Source organism: Dicentrarchus labrax, unplaced genomic scaffold (genome assembly GCF_905237075.1).
Source record: "Dicentrarchus labrax unplaced genomic scaffold, dlabrax2021, whole genome shotgun sequence".
Lineage (NCBI taxonomy): Eukaryota > Metazoa > Chordata > Actinopteri > Moronidae > Dicentrarchus > Dicentrarchus labrax.
This window is the reverse complement of record NW_026136704.1, coordinates 22,552,577-22,569,016: the sequence shown is the minus strand read 5'-3', so window position 1 is coordinate 22,569,016 and position 16,440 is coordinate 22,552,577. Positions and strand designations below refer to the sequence as shown.

The window sequence follows — 16,440 nt, the reverse complement described above, 5'->3', positions numbered from 1 at the left end:
CCCCATATCATGATCAAAAATGTTGTTTATTTATTTATTTATTTATTGGAATACATTTTTATCTACAAGATACTTATAATAACTGAACATACTTGTCTAGCTGGTTCCCAAAGTAAAATCATTGTTTCTTCAAAATATAGATTAAGCTTCTTCTAATTAAACTTATTTAATGCTTTCTTCACTGTACTTCACTTGCAAAGCTGCAATATCAGTTGCATACAATTGCCGCTGCCCAGTCAATACGAATTGTGAAATAAGTCATAAATTGTTAAGACTACCTTTAAATGACATTGAACAGTAAATGTAAATCTCACATCTCGAAGAAAATGTCAACTTATCACTTATGCTACTTATTGTCTTTTCCCATTAGGTGCTGTTTTTTATTCTTTTCTGGCTTTACCAAAATAATGTAACACTTTGGAGTAAACAAGCAGAACAACAAGCCAAAACTGGAAGCCAGAATGGCAAATGACTCCACGGCATCTGCATATTTTCCAGGGGAGCTGATATAAGCAGGGATGAATGCTAGCCACACAGCACAGAAGATTAACATGGTAAAAGTGATGAACTTGGCCTCGTTGAAGTTACCAGGCAACTTACGGGCCAAAAAAGCTAATACAAAGCACAGACAGGCCTGTAGACCAATATATCCCAGAACACACCAGAATGCGAGGCTGGAGCCAACGCTACACTCCAGTATGATCTTTGAGCGTTCATATTGTGTATTTCGGGATGGAAAAGGAGGAGCATCAATGAGCCAGGCAGCACAGATAGCCACCTGAACCAGAGTGCAACTGAAAATAATGAACCTCTGCTGCTTGGGCCCCAGCCACTTCATGATGTTGTTCCCTGGCCTGGTGGCAGTGAAAGCCGCCAACACCACCAGAGTCTTCCCCAGAATGCACGAGAGACACAGTGAAAATGTAATGCTAAAGGCAGTGTGGCGCAGCATGCAGGACCAAGGTGTTGGCTCTCCAATGAACACCAGGGAACACAGGAAACACAGAGTCAGTGGAAAAAGGATGAAGAAGCTGAGTTCAGAGTTATTCACACGGACAATGGCTGTGTGTCTATGATAGAAAAAGACTGCAAAGACAGCCACAGTGAGGCAGGCACCCACCACAGAGGTCACTGTCAGGGCTATACCCAAGGAATCATAAGCCAAGAACTCCACCTCCTTGGGGATGCAGGCTGTTCTGTCTTTGTTTGACCAGAAGTCGTCGGGACAAAATCTGCAGTCTATTGAGTCTAAAGGGAAAAGGGTTAAAAAAAGAGTGGCTCATTTCAAATATTCAGTATTCAAATATTACCTGATTACCCGACCTAATAAAATACATTTAATTGTGTGATATTTATTGCTTGGCTTCAAGCTCACTTGTCTGGTTGTTAATTTTGCCACTGTCACATGGTACACAGTCAAAACAGCAAACAGGCTCTCCACGACGGACAGCCTTCCGTGACCCTGGAGGACAGCTGGCACTGCATACAGACACTGGAACCTAGGGAGCAGATAATGGCTTTCAGCTCTGCAGTGAGTGTGACGAAATTATTAGTCAATTTAGTGCTTTTTTGCATTTTGTACCATTGGTTGAACAGCAATTTGCAGAGCTATTTCACAATATGTAGTTCAATTCAACATGTATGAATATAAATATAAAATGGAAACAATTGATTACCTATGTTGTTTAAAAAAGTAGCCTTAGATTCAGTGTCAGTATTGAAATGAAAAAATAAATGACTAAAGCTCTAATTTTGAAAGAATTCCACCACAATAAATGCGAAAGAAAATTATTACATTAACTATAGGTCATACTGTATGGTGGGCTTTGAAGAAAAATAGAGCGTGTTTTTTTATGTTTACAAATGCAATGTTTCATTTTATTGAAGCTCTTGACTCGCAACTGTTTACTGTACTAATATCAGATCCTTCTTGCCCTGCCCACCTGACTTACCTCCCTCTCAACCTACAGAACTTCAACAGTTGGCATCTGATGAAGGTAAAAACACAGTGTGAGCAGCTTGCCTCACTCTGATGCCCTGCCCAAATGATCCCGTCTTCCTGGATCACCAGCTCCTCTCCAGCAGGCTTGGTTCCATCAAACAACCCCACGTTGACAAACTCAGTGTTTCCGCCTGTGCCTCTCTGCCAGTTGATGATATCATAATAGGGTATGGAGTCGCCCTTCAGGTCAAAGTTCACCTCCTCCCCGGCAATTTCAAATTTCACTTCCTGGAGGTAGTATTGGAGCTTGAAAACCAATAGATAATACAGATAATATGAATTACTTTAAAATAATTTTAACAAGATTTTCAATGTAATACTGTATCAGTAAGAATGCTGGATTATACCTGCCAGGGGTGAATGTTGTTGCTTTGAGCACATGAGTTGTTTTGGAAAGGCCCACTGCCTGGTTGACAGAGAAGAAGGTTGTGGAGGGAATGAGCAATTGCATATACAGCCTTATAGACATTGTATGCTACTCTAGGGCTGGATGTATTCATGTAGGCCGAATGCTGCTCCAACAGGGACTCCTGCCCTGTGCAGGGAGGCAACTTGGAGTCGGAGGACACAGAAGAACTGCAACCATACAGAGCCTGCCAGAGCTCCTTAACCAAAAGATTATTTGGATACATCTGAGGGTTTACTGTCTGGAGGTAGTCACTGAGTCTGGATATATGACCTTTCCTGATGCCAAACCCAATGGTGCCCCCCATGTAGGGGTAAAACTTGCTCCATGTGAAGACAGATGCTGTAACCCAGGCCTCACTGGCCACCCATTGGATTCCAGTGATGTTCTGTATCATGTAATCTCTCAAGAAAGGCGTCATCTCTCCCACGGATAAAAATGCCACCACCACTTTTGCTGAAGAGCTACGGATCACCTTTACAGGGAGCCAGATGATGGAGGAGGAAAGAGTTTCAAAAGGAAGAGGGAAGGAAAAAAAGAAAGCACAAATAAGTGACATTGAGCGCTACTGCCAGTTACTAGTTGTGTCTGTCCAGTGTGTCAACACATGATTGACCAGTAGCACACAGAGCTGTGCCTCTTCACCGTCAAACCCTGCTGCAGGCTGAGACAGCGCTGCTGGCTGCTCTCCCACAGCCACTCTGTCAGTGTCTGTGACAACTTAAAATTGAATATACCCATAAGTTTAAAAAATATTATTAATATTAAAATCATGGTGTGTAATGGTGTTAAAATCTGTGAAGTTAAAAAAAACAGAACATTAAGCTGTTGAAAATCTGTCACGTTTAAAAAGATTGGTTAAAAGGCTAAAAGACAGTTTGTTACTTTTTTCTTTAGCAGTAATAGTTTTACATGTCATCTAGAGGGGTCTTGATCTGATAGTCTGAGATTGATTGCTTCCGTCTCCACCCACGTGAAATTGCGTTACTTTCCCCATTACAGTAAAGTTCTCACTGCAGAAACAACACTCCATCACTCTCATAATTATTTCTCCCCATTTTTCAGGTATGTTATGAATATATAATATGTGTCTGTAAGAACTTGCTAACATGTTAAGACGTTTTGTAATATTTGAGTAAGTTAGAGTCAAGTTTTGTTAGTGTTAGTAGTAAAGGTGTGTGTCTCTGTGTGTATTTCCATGTTGACCAACAAGACCTGTGTCTGTTTGCATAAATCACCAAATGTCCAGAGTAATGATCTAACAGCCCAGTTTACAGTTTAAGCCCTGCCCATTCCAAGTACATTACAGATAATTTAATTGGTTGAACAGATACAGATACAGATAATTGTGTACGTGCTTATTTGTCAAACATGCAGAATAACAAGTGGAAAGCCTAACAAGGATAGGTCTGGTGGCCTATAGCACTCATTTGTTTCAGTGCTGTTGCTCTACTTCAACATCTAGTGGCAGTGAATGTCATTGATGTGTAATTAGCACCAACTATAAAAGGGTACTGAAGTAAAATAAAAACTGATATAAAACTGAATTTAATGTGCTGTGTATCTACCTGGATGATTTCCAGTGTCTTCTGGCGATTATAGAGCAGAGGTAAAATTTCTTGGTACGCTACACATACTTTGGTGCCTTGTAATTCTCTCAGTAGACCTTGCACAGCAAAGCGCCCATATTCACGGTCCCCTCGCACCAGTCCCACCCAAGTCCAGTTGAAGCGTACCAGCAGCTGAGCAATGGCTTTCACCTGGGTTCAACAGAAATTTTACAAAAAGAAAGACAATTCACTGACATCATTAAAATATGATGTATTTACTGCACTGTAGATTTCAGTTGAATTTTAGAGGGACAACGTGTTGACCAGAAATATGAATATATCAAATAAAAAGTTTTTGCTACAGCACTGAAAAATTATTAAGCCCTTTTAAATCTGAGGCCAAACTCACCTGATAGTCATCATTAGGGATCACTCTGAAGAAATTAGGATATTTGATTTTATCAGAGAGACATGCACACGTAGAAAAGTAACTGATCTGTGTAAAGAAGAAAAAGCACAGTAGAGTTACAGTACAATAAAAACAGTACAGTGCAGATTCATTTGGGGTGATAATAGAAGAGAAGAGTCATCATTACCATTGGGATTCTAAATGGCTGCAGAATTCTTGACAACACAATGGACTGAGAAGCACCAGATTCCCCAATTACAGCGAGGAGCGAAGAGGCACCGCTACACATAGGAGAGTCATCCTCACTCAGCCCATTCAGCAACGCAAGAGCAGCCCTCTGGCCGGTCAGTGGATATGAACATGAATCAAAGATTTTGTAACCAAGGGTGTAATTGGGCAATAGCTCTGTACTCTGGTTTATCTCCTCTACTGCCAGCCTCATAGTCTGAGCATAGCGGAAAGCCCTGGGATCAAAACTGTAGCCAAGAAGACACAAATACACACAAATTGAACAGCAAGTATGGAGAAAAGGTCAAATTAAATTCAGTTTGGGGCTGCAGTGGTTCAGTCTGTTGGGACTTGACCTGCGAACTAGTGGGTGGCTGGTTCAAGTCCAGAAAAGGCCACAGAGTGTTGACTGGTACATGGAAAGGTTCATCTTCTGAGCACTACCCCTGACCCAGGCATCAAATCCCTAACTGCTGGGGGGTTGCATTTCTGCACACACACACACTGAGCTTTGTTCATTCTCATGCTTTTTTTTAATCAGTTACCAAGAGCGTTGTAGCGTGATTACCTTCCTTTGAGTGGATCTAACATTATAATCTGCTGTGTGGATATTCTACCTAGTTATGTAACTATCAACATGCCCTTTATATACAAGTGGTTTTATTTATTCATACTGTATTTTTATTTTATTTTTGTTTTTTTTGTTTTTTTTATGCCACTAATGGTCCATGTAGTATGTATAACAAGACATGTCTCACAATGTAAAATGTTGTACTGTCAAACACCAAAGAGAAAATAAATAAAAACTTGAATTATAAAAAAATATATATGTTACCAAGATATGTCTTTGGTAATGCTTTATTTTACAGGTCTGTAATTACCTTCCAAGATGTTATGTTGAAAGACCCATGTAATAGATACATACACTTCCAAGTGTTTATTCCAATTTGTTGCTTGTGTAACCCTATTCCTATCCAAACATGAAACTTCTTGGAAATAGCCTTCAAATACATGAGGAATTACAAACCCATAAAATAAACCATTACCGTTTTGACATCAATGTTTTACTCAAACTGCATTTCAGTTCAAGACATCACTGTGTATAAGATTGTTTTCTTACATATAGGCTTAATATGTTAAAAGTATGTATTCCAAAATCAGACCTGGTACATATAAAATATGCTGTGTAAATTTGTTCTACAAAATTAGATGTGTTTAGCTGGAAGCAATTAAATCCTCTAGGATTTCCAACACACATGTAGGAAACTCACCCATTACACCTCACTGGCGGTGGTCTGTAGGTGCAGTTGAGGTCTGGCATCTCCTGGTTATAGTGAATGGGGAAGATCCCCCCAATAACATAGTCACCCTTGGCCACAAAGGCTGGCTGAAAGCTGTTTTGAAGTGTGCACACTTTGGCTGCAGATGGAGTTGGGGAGGTAAAGCTAGAAATTGGATTATGCGTTATAGTGAGGACAGAGACAGAGTAAAGCAAGGGAAATAAGACAAGTAGAGTCATATTGTTAAACATCCCCAAGAAGAGACAGAGAGAGAGAGAGGGCAAGGAATTAGGCATGTTATATACAGTATGTGACCTTCTCATTCTTGCGTCATCAAGACATTGAGATATTGGAGCTCAGCAGCCCCGCCTAACTGGGCAAATGTGGACTGAATGATGAATAGTAAATAATGTAATGTTATTTTACGAGCCAGCCGTAAATCGCTAAACATATATGTGTGAGACAAATGTGTGTGTGAATAAAAGTCACCAGCATGTCATACACCTCATCAGACTACATCCAGAACAAGGTCAAACTTAAAAAAGTAAAAAATCAATAACACTGTGAATAAAATTGATTATGGAAGTATAGTGAGCCATCTTACTTCCTTCTCATCTCTGTTAAATGTTGCCTAAAAAAATAATCAAATAAAGGATGTGAATTTTTTGAGGCAAACCAGCCTATGCTACAGTGTTTCAGTGGGTGCCCTCATTACATCTTAAGCCGACAGAAGTCAAAGCAACATGCACCCAGTGGTTGAACCGGAGGACAACAAGAACGTACGGGAGGACTTCGTCAGGAAACATCCAGGCTATGTGGAGTGTGTGAGGTGATGATGATCCTTTAAGAAAGTAAAACTAAAGGCCAAATAAATGTATTGACCTCTGGTCTCAGTGATTTTTCTCACTAATATAAAGGCTATAACCGGTATTTATACACTCATCTAATTACAGCCTGTCATGTCTAATTAAGTTCTCATAGGCAAAGTGTGTGTGAATAGTAAATTATAGGTTAGTTGGTTGATTAGAGTGACAGGTGTGGTAACAGATGAGGTGACAGGTGGTCTGGTATCACACAGGAGAACGTTTAGTTTGTTCAGTATGGACGGCCGTTGTTTTCAGTAATGATCTTACTTGTGTGTGTGTAAAAAACAGCACCACAGTTATATATGCCGGCGATACCACCACACTGTAAAAAAGGATTTTTGAGGGTTGTAAATATAAACCATGCAAATTGTCTAAAATTTACCAGATTATTCTAGTTATCAAAGAAACTATAAAATAATGGGTAAATTATACCTGCACGACCCATTTTTTAACAGTAACAAGTGTTACATGGAAAAATAGGGTAACATTTACCCAAAGCAACCGGTTCTACGCTGCGATGTGCGCATGCATCAGACCTGGATGAGCGGGATTAGAATTTTTGAAGGATGCGTGCTGCTTCCCGCTGCCGTCTGAACTGAAGGTAAACTCACTTTAATCTTTTATATGTTGCTGTGTACAATATCGCGAATGCATAGGACAGTTTAGGAATTGTCGAGTTGTTTCACAAGAGTTGTAGTCGGAGTGTTTCTGTGTTACGTGCCATGCATGCTTGAACCGAAAGTTTGAATCGGCGACAGCGCCGGTTGTTCACTGTCTAACGTGGGGATAAAACGCGGGAAATAACATAACCGTATAGGGACTTCAACAATCTTTAACAGTCGGTAAGTAGGGTTTGCGGTGAAATTTGTTCGCGTTCTGTATTTTACAATATTAGCAATCATACCGTTATGTGTGTTTGCTGTGCAGAGCCTCCACAGTGTGTTGATGGAGAGCAGTGTAGGCCTACTTTCCGCGCATCTTGTTAACATTCATTTCTCTTTAGTCATCCGCTAAATATATTTTCTAAATATATATTTTCACTCTCAAGTGGCTGTCGATGTTCTAAAAGACAGCATTAAAATGTCATTTGCAGTGAAGTTCTCCTCTTCCTCTCCTCTCCTCTCCTCTCCTCTCTGATCTCCTCTTCTCGCCTCTCCTCTTCCTCTTCTCCTTTCCACATTGCATCATGGAAAATGTAGATGTACCAATTGTGGAATGTTGAGCCTTTTAATGACACCTACTTTTATTGAATTGCTGATTAATACAAAATAAACTGCTTGAGTTGAAATAAATTCCTTTGACAAGATGATAAGAGTCAAATGTATTGGAACATCACCTCATATCATATATTTCAATTAAAATGTATATGTTTTTTGTTTTTTTCTTTTTAACATGGAGGACTGTGAGGACTACACAATCCAAACCATTAAGGTCATTGTGATCCATGATGTCATGGCTGAGGAAGATCCAGCAGAAGTGGCCATTGTCATTGAGGGAGACCAAGTGCTGACTGGGTGTGGAAATCGAACCAAGGCATGTGTGCTGCTCATGGGATTGATCTATGCCCTCAACCTTGAGTATCCCAAGATACTGAAAAATACCTTGGAAGTATTCCAGAAACTTTTTCTGGAGCTTGACGGAACAACACTTCTTAAGAAGGTCCACAGCCTCAAAAGCAAGCTCATGGAATGAACTGTTTATGTGAAAGTTCTGGCATACCTGACGTTTCTGATCTCCTCCTCTCCTCTCCTCTTCTCTCCTCTCCTCTTCCTCTTCCCCTCTTCTCCTCCCTGACCACAGCCTCAAAAGCAAGCTCATGGAATTAACTGTTTATATGAAAGATCTGGCATATCTGACGTTTCCCCTCTTGTTCTAATGAGGTTTTTCATTCATATAATTTCAGGAACTTGCTTCATATACATAGCATTCTGCAGAGCATAGCACTTAGTTTTTGTAGATGGACACAGTTGGATGGGGTTGTGTAATTTTTAATTTATTTTATTTTATTTTATTTTAGCAATCCTAAATACTTCAAACAAGTAAACATGATTTGTCTAGTTGTTCAGGAACAACATGGATTATATATTATTACATGTTATTATAAAACAGGTGTTTGAAATGTTTTGTGATCCTGTTGTGCAGAACGTTGCATATTATTTTAAACCTTTTGAACACTTTTGAACACTTTTGAAGGTGCTTCATCTCTCCCTTGCTCTACTCTTGTTCCCTGTAGCGATAATTTATCCTCAGGTGGAAATATTTTGTGATACAGTTGTTCCTTTGCACATTTGAAGCAGTTGTTCTCATGGTCCACGTGTTTTTTATGTGGTTGAATAAAAAACATTGACATCATCACTGTCTGACAGTAAGTTTTTGGGTAAATCTTACCTTCCTTGAATAAGTAACAGTTAATTACTCATATTAATAAATTATGAATAGTAATTATTAAGTAAATACCTATTAAGAATCAAGGGTTAATATTACCCATTTTTAATGAGTAATTAGTTGTGGAATGTACTGAGAAATATGAGGTAAACTTTACTTAATTTATTTGAGTATTTCATAGCTTTTGATTTAAGGTAATCTTTACTCAAAATATGGAGTCAAATATATCCAAACAAAGTGAGTGCAAATTGTTACCTCAGTTTTATTGGGTAAATTCTATAGGTTGTTTTTTACAGTGCAGGGTGCGAATTACAGTGGAGCCAAAAAAAAAACGTGGTTAAAAAAAATGTCTTGGTTTTGTTTGCTTTGAAGTTATAGCCATTTAACTCTTCAAAACAATGTAAAGTGGTATGATGAGATTACACAGCAAACCACATGTGCCATAACCCTCTCCTTCAATGTTTTCTTGCTGTTACCAAGTTATATTACTTCTGATAACGCACTGTAAACATTTGTTTTCACAATTGTGGATGTCCAAGGTAACCAAGGGGTGCTACTGTAAAGCCTTACACATATGCAGAGAATCAATATTCAGTCTATTTAGATTTCAAGTTTGGTACCCTGTAGTAATGATCCTTTCTTATGTTGCTCCTCTTGCACATCTTCTTTACTGGCACACTGATGACTGACTGGCTACTACAAATTTTATTAACTGCCTTGCTAATGGACACTTTGATATAATTTGTTGACAGAAGGGAGGATAAGCATAAGCTGATTTAATTGCATGATTCTTGCAATTTTTGGGTTGTATCGACATGGTTGAATGCACTTATACTATGTAACAGCTGAAACTTCTATTTCAGGAAATCCAACCTTTACTCATTGTCGTCTTTTTAATATTTCTTTTATTCATATTTTCTTCTCTAATGCATGTTTCCCCGTGTCATGCTCCATGCCCCCCTTGTGCATTTCATCCCCATATCATGATCAAAAATGTTGTTTATTTATTTATTTATTTATTGGAATACATTTTTATCTACAAGATACTTATAATAACTGAACATACTTGTCTAGCTGGTTCTCAAAGTAAAATCATTGTTTCTTCAAAATATAGATTAAGCTTCTTCTAATTAAACTTATTTAATGCTTTCTTCACTGTACTTCACTTGCAAAGCTGCAATATCAGTTGCATACAATTGCCGCTGCCCAGTCAATACGAATTGTGAAATAAGTCATAAATTGTTAAGACTACCTTTAAATGACATTGAACAGTAAATGTAAATCTCACATCTCGAAGAAAATGTCAACTTATCACTTATGCTACTTATTGTCTTTTCCCATTAGGTGCTGTTTTGTATTCTTTTCTGGCTTTACCAAAATAATGTAACACTTTGGAGTAAACAAGCAGAACAGCAAGCCAAAACTGGAAGCCAGAATGGCAAATGACTCCACTGCATCTGCATATTTTCCAGGGGAGCTGATATAAGCAGGGATGAATGCTAGCCACACAGCACAGAAGATTAACATGGTAAAAGTGATGAACTTGGCCTCGTTGAAGTTACCAGGCAACTTACGGGCCAAAAAAGCTAATACAAAGCACAGACAGGCCTGTAGACCAATATATCCCAGAACACACCAGAATGCGAGGCTGGAGCCAACGCTACACTCCAGTATGATCTTTGAGCGTTCATATTTTGTATTTCGGGATGGAAAAGGAGGAGCATCAATGAGCCAGGCAGCACAGATAACCACCTGAACCAGAGTGCAACTGAAAATAATGAACCTCTGCTGCTTGGGCCCCAGCCACTTCATGATGTTGTCCCCTGGCCTGGTGGCAGTGAAAGCCGCCAACACCACCAGAGTCTTCCCCAGAATGCACGAGAGACACAGTGAAAATGTAATGCTAAAGGCAGTGTGGCGCAGCATGCAGGACCAAGGTGTTGGCTCTCCAATGAACACCAGGGAACACAGGAAACACAGAGTCAGTGCAAAAAGGATGAAGAAGCTGAGTTCAGAGTTATTCACACGGACAATGGCTGTGTGTCTATGATAGAAAAAGACTGCAAAGACAGCCACAGTGAGACAGGCACCCACCACAGAGGTCACTGTCAGGGCTATACCCAAGGAATCATAAGCCAAGAACTCCACCTCCTTGGGGATGCAGGCTGTTCTGTCTTTGTTTGACCAGAAGTCGTCGGGACAAAATCTGCAGTCTATTGAGTCTAAAGGGAAAAGGGTTAAAAAAAGAGTGGCTCATTTCAAATATTTAGTATTCAAATATTACCTGATTACCCGACCTAATAAAATACATTTAATTGTGTGAAATTTATTGCTTGGCTTCAAGCTCACTTGTCTGGTTGTTAATTTTGCCACTGTCACATGGTACACAGTCAAAACAGCAAACAGGCTCTCCAAGACGGACAGCCTTCCGTGACCCTGGAGGACAGCTGGCACTGCATACAGACACTGGAACCTAGGGAGCAGATAATGGCTTTCAGCTCTGCAGTGAGTGTGACGAAATTATTAGTCAATTTAGTGCTTTTTTGCATTTTGTACCATTGGTTGAACATAACAAGCAATATGCAGAGCTATTTAACAATATGTAGTTCAATTCAACATGTATGAATATAAATATAAAATGGAAACAATTGACTACCTATGTTGTTTAAAAAAGTAGCCTTAGATTCAGTGTCAGTATTGAAATGAAAAAATAAATGACTAAAGCTCTAATTTTGAAAGAATTCCACCACAATAAATGCAACAGAAAATTATTACATTAACTATAGGTCATACTGTATGGTGGGCTTTGAATTTCTATTGTAAGAATGCAAATTAACTCATGTTAGATCCAGCTTGTCCTGACCACCTGACTCCACCTCAACCTACAGAACTTCAACAGTTGGCATCTGATGAAGGTAAAAACACAGTGTGAGCAGCTTGCCTCACTCTGATGCCCTGTCCAAATGATCCTGTCTTCCTGGATCACCAGCTCCTCTCCAGCAGGCTTGGTTCCATCAAACAACCCCACGTTGACAAACTCAATGTTTCCGCCTGTGCCTCTCTGCCAGTTGATGATATCATAATAGGGTATGGAGTCGCCCTTCAGGTCAAAGTTCACCTCCTCCCCGGCAATTTCAAATTTCATTTCCTGGAGATAGTATTGGAGCTTGAAAACCAGTAGATAATACAGATAATATGAATTACTTTAAAATAATTTTAACAAGATTTTCAATGTAATACTGTATCAGTAAGAATGCTGGATTATACCTGCCAGGGGTGTATGTTGTTGCTTTGAGCACATGAGTTGTTTTGGAAAGGCCCACTGCCTGGTTGACAGAGAAGAAGGTTGTGGAGGGAATGAGCAATTGCATATACAGCCTTATAGACGTTATATGCTACTCTAGGGCTGGATGTATTCATGTAGGCCGAATGCTGCTCCAACAGGGACTCCTGCCCTGTGCAGGGAGGCAACTTGGAGTCTGAGGACACAGAAGAACTGCAACCATACAGAGCCTGCCACAGCTCCTTAACCAAAAGATTATTTGGATACATCTGAGGGTTTACTGTCTGGAGGTAGTCACTGAGTCTGGATATATGACCTTTCCTGATGCCAAACCCAATGGTGCCCCCCATGTAGGGGTAATACTTGCTCCATGTGAAGACAGATGCTGTAACCCAGGCCTCACTGGCCACCCATTGGATTCCAGTGATGTTCTGTATCATGTAATCTCTCAAGAAAGGCGTCATCTCTCCCACGGATAAAAATGCCACCACCACTTTTGCTGAAGAGCTACGCATCACCTTTACAGGGAGCCAGATGATGGAGGAGGAAAGAGTTTCAAAAGGAAGAGGGAAGGAAAAAAAGAAAGCACAAATAAGTGACATTGAGCGCTACTGCCAGTTACTAGTTGTGCCTGTCCAGTGTGTCAACACATGATTGACCAGTAGCACACAGAGCTGTGCCTCTTCACCGTCAAACCCTGCTGCAGGCTGAGACAGCGCTGCTGGCTGCTCTCCCACAGCCACTCTGTCAGTGTCTGTGACAACTTAAAATTGAATATACCCATAAGTTTAAAAAATATTATTAATATTAAAATCATGGTGTGTAATGGTGTTAAAATCTGTGAAGTTAAAAAAAAACAGAACATAAAGCTGTTGAAAATCTGTCACGTTTAAAAAGATTGGTTAAAAGGCTAAAAGACAGTTTGTTACTTTATTCTTTAGCAGTAATAGTTTTACATGTCATCTAGAGGGGTCTTGATCTGATAGTCTGAGATTAATTGCTTCCGTCTCCACCCACGTGAAATTGCGTTACTTTCCCCATTACAGTAAAGTTCTCACTGCAGAAACAACACTCCATCACTCTCATAATTATTTCTCCCCATTTTTCAGGTATGTTATGAATATATAATATGTGTCTGTAAGAACTTGCTAACATGTTAAGACGTTTTGTAATATTTGAGTAAGTTAGAGTCAAGTTTTGTTAGTGTTAGTAGTAAAGGTGTGTGTCTCTGTGTGTATTTCCATGTTGACCAACAAGACCTGTGTCTGTTTGCATAAATCACCAAATGTCCAGAGTAATGATCTAACAGCCCAATTTACAGTTTAAGCCCTGCCCATTCCAAGTACATTACAGATAATTTAATTGGTTGAACAGATACAGATACAGATAATTGTGTACGTGCTTATTTGTCAGACATGCAGAATAACAAGTGGAAAGCCTAACAAGGATAGGTCTGGTGGCCTATAGCACTCATTTGTTTCAGTGCTGTTGCTCTACTTCAACATCTAGTGGCAGTGAATGTCATTGATGTGTAATTAGCACCAACTATAAAAGGGTACTGAAGTAAAATAAAAACTGATATAAAACTGAATTTAATGTGCTGTGTATCTACCTGGATGATTTCCAGTGTCTTCTGGCGATTATAGAGCAGAGGTAAAATTTCTTGGTACGCTACACATACTTTGGTGCCTTGTAATTCTCTCAGTAGACCTTGCACAGCAAAGCGCCCATATTCACGGTCCCCTCGCACCAGTCCCACCCAAGTCCAGTTGAAGCGTACCAGCAGCTGAGCAATGGCTTTCACCTGGGTTCAACAGAAATTTTACAAAAAGAAAGACAATTCACTGACATCATTAAAATATGATGTATTTACTGCACTGTAGATTTCAGTTGAATTTTAGAGGGACAACGTGTTGACCAGAAATATGAATATATCAAATAAAAAGTTTTTGCTACAGCACTGAAAAATTATTAAGCCCTTTTAAATCTGAGGCCAAACTCACCTGATAGTCATCATTAGGGATCACTCTGAAGAAAGTAGGATATTTGATTTTATCAGAGAGACATGCACACGTAGAAAAGTAACTGATCTGTGTAAAGAGGAAAAAGCACAGTAGAGTTACAGTACAATAAAAACAGTGCAGTGCAGATTCATTTGGGGTGATAATAGAAGAGAAGAGTCATCATTACCATTGGGATTCTAAATGGCTGCAGAATTCTTGACAACACAATGGACTGAGAAGAACCAGATTCCCCAATTACAGCGAGGAGCGAAGAGGCACTGCTACACATAGGAGAGTCATCCTCACTCAGCCCATTCAGCAACGCCAGAGCAGCCCTCTGGCCGGTCAGTGGATATGAACATGAATCAAAGATTTTGTAACCAAGGGTGTAATTGGGCAATAGCTCTGTACTCTGGTTTATCTCCTCTACTGCCAGCCTCATAGTCTGAGCATAGCGGAAAGCCCTGGGATCAAAACTGTAGCCAAGAAGACACAAATACACACAAATTGAACAGCAAGTATGGAGAAAAGGTCAAATTAAATTCAGTTTGGGGCTGCAGTGGTTCAGTCTGTTGGGACTTGACCTGCGAACTAGTGGGTGGCTGGTTCAAGTCCAGAAAAGGCCACAGAGTGTTGACTGGTAAATGGAAAGGTTCATCTTCTGAGCACTACCCCTGACCCAGGCATCAAATCCCTAACTGCTGGGGGGTTGCATTTCTGCACACACACACACTGAGCTTTGTTCATTCTCATGCTTTTTTTTAATCAGTTACCAAGAGCGTTGTAGCGTGATTACCTTCCTTTGAGTGGATCTAACATTATAATCTGCTGTGTGGATATTTTTTTATGTGTGTGTTTTATTTATTCATACTGTATTTTTATTTTCATTTTTGTTTTTTTGTTTTTTTGTTTTTTTTATGCCACTAATGGTCCATGTAGTATGTATAACAAGACATGTCTCACAATGTAAAATGTTGTACTGTCAAACACCAAAGAGAAAATAAATAAAAACTTGAATTATAAAAAAATATATATGTTACCAAGATATGTCTTTGGTAATGCTTTATTTTACAGGTCTGTAATTACCTTCCAAGATGTTATGTTGAAAGACCCATGTAATAGATACATACACTTCCAAGTGTTTATTCCAATTTGTTGCTTGTGTAACCCTATTCCTATCCAAACATGAAACTTCTTGGAAATAGCCTTCAAATACATGAGGAATTACAAACCCATAAAATAAACCATTACCGTTTTGACATCAATGTTTTACTCAAACTGCATTTCAGTTCAAGACATCACTGTGTATAAGATTGTTTTCTTACATATAGGCTAAATATGTTAAAAGTATGTATTCTAAAATCAGACCTGGTACATATAAAATATGCTGTGTAAATTTGTTCTACAAAATTAGATGTGTTTAGCTGGAAACAATTAAATCCTCTAGGATTTCCAACACACATGTAGGAAACTCACCCATTACACCTCACTGGCGGTGGTCTGTAGGTGCAGTTGAGGTCTGGCATCTCCTGGTTATAGTGAATGGGGAAGATCCCCCCAATAACATAGTCACCCTTGGCCACAAAGGCTGGCTGAAAGCTGTTTTGAAGTGTGCACACTTTGGCTGCAGATGGAGTTGGGGAGGTAAAGCTAGAAATTGGATTATGCGTTATAGTGAGGACAGAGACAGAGTAAAGCAAGGGAAATAAGACAAGTAGAGTCATATTGTTAAACATCCCCAAAAAGAGACAGAGAGAGAGAGAGAGGGCAAGGAATTAGGCATGTTATATACAGTATGTGACCTTCTCATTCTTGCGTCATCAAGACATTGAGATATTGGAGCTCAGCAGCCCCGCCTAACTGGGCAAATGTGGACTGAATGATGAATAGTAAATAATGTAATGTTATTTTACGAGCCAGCCGTAAATCGCTAATCATATATGTGTGAGACAAATGTGTGTGTGAATAAAAGTCACCAGCATGTCATACACCTCATCAGACTACATCCAGAACAAGGTCAAACTTAAA

At 39.4% G+C, this 16,440-nt stretch overlaps 2 protein-coding genes and 1 long non-coding RNA gene across 4 annotated transcripts in view; 1 reads left to right on the top strand and 2 right to left on the bottom strand.

Annotated features, from left to right (window-relative positions):
- LOC127362522 (uncharacterized) overlaps positions 1-16,440 on the top strand; it is an 87,506-nt gene that overhangs the window by 4,188 nt on the left and 66,878 nt on the right. The gene's annotated exons all lie outside the window — the stretch shown is intronic.
- LOC127362496 (extracellular calcium-sensing receptor-like) lies at positions 23-6,132 on the bottom strand. Of its 2 annotated transcripts, none has more exons than XM_051398272.1 (8): positions 5,867-6,132; positions 4,555-4,843; positions 4,368-4,454; positions 3,977-4,168; positions 2,350-2,883; positions 2,024-2,248; positions 1,376-1,499; positions 23-1,248 (listed from the first exon to the last, which is right to left on the bottom strand). In XM_051398272.1, exons 1-8 carry the CDS (start codon positions 6,124-6,126, stop codon positions 347-349), a joined length of 2,613 nt encoding a protein of 870 aa, XP_051254232.1. In that variant the 5' UTR covers positions 6,127-6,132; the 3' UTR covers positions 23-346. The 2 variants fall into 2 exon arrangements, with proteins under 2 accessions (XP_051254232.1, XP_051254233.1); XM_051398273.1 differs by having other exon boundaries at positions 1,150-1,248; positions 1,953-2,248.
- On the bottom strand, positions 10,015-16,181 carry LOC127362497 (extracellular calcium-sensing receptor-like). Its single transcript, XM_051398274.1, has 8 exons — positions 15,889-16,181; positions 14,600-14,888; positions 14,413-14,499; positions 14,022-14,213; positions 12,394-12,927; positions 12,068-12,292; positions 11,476-11,599; positions 10,015-11,348 (listed from the first exon to the last, which is right to left on the bottom strand). Exons 1-8 carry the CDS (start codon positions 16,146-16,148, stop codon positions 10,447-10,449), a joined length of 2,613 nt encoding a protein of 870 aa, XP_051254234.1. The 5' UTR covers positions 16,149-16,181; the 3' UTR covers positions 10,015-10,446.

Excerpts from the sequence above, each read along its gene's own strand:
- LOC127362496 (XM_051398272.1), bottom strand. The coding sequence starts at position 6,126 with ATGTTTAACAATATGACTCTACTTGTCTTATTTCCCTTGCTTTACTCT. Across the intron at positions 4,455-4,554 it reads AGCCATTTAGAATCCCAATG|ATCAGTTACTTTTCTACGTG; the intron begins GTAATGATGACT and ends TTCTTTACACAG. Across the intron at positions 1,500-2,023 it reads GGGCAGGGCATCAGAGTGAG|GTTCCAGTGTCTGTATGCAG; the intron begins GCAAGCTGCTCA and ends TCTGCTCCCTAG.
- LOC127362497 (XM_051398274.1), bottom strand. The coding sequence starts at position 16,148 with ATGTTTAACAATATGACTCTACTTGTCTTATTTCCCTTGCTTTACTCT. Across the intron at positions 12,293-12,393 it reads ACAACATACACCCCTGGCAG|CTCCAATACTATCTCCAGGA; the intron begins GTATAATCCAGC and ends CTGGTTTTCAAG. Across the intron at positions 11,600-12,067 it reads GGACAGGGCATCAGAGTGAG|GTTCCAGTGTCTGTATGCAG; the intron begins GCAAGCTGCTCA and ends TCTGCTCCCTAG.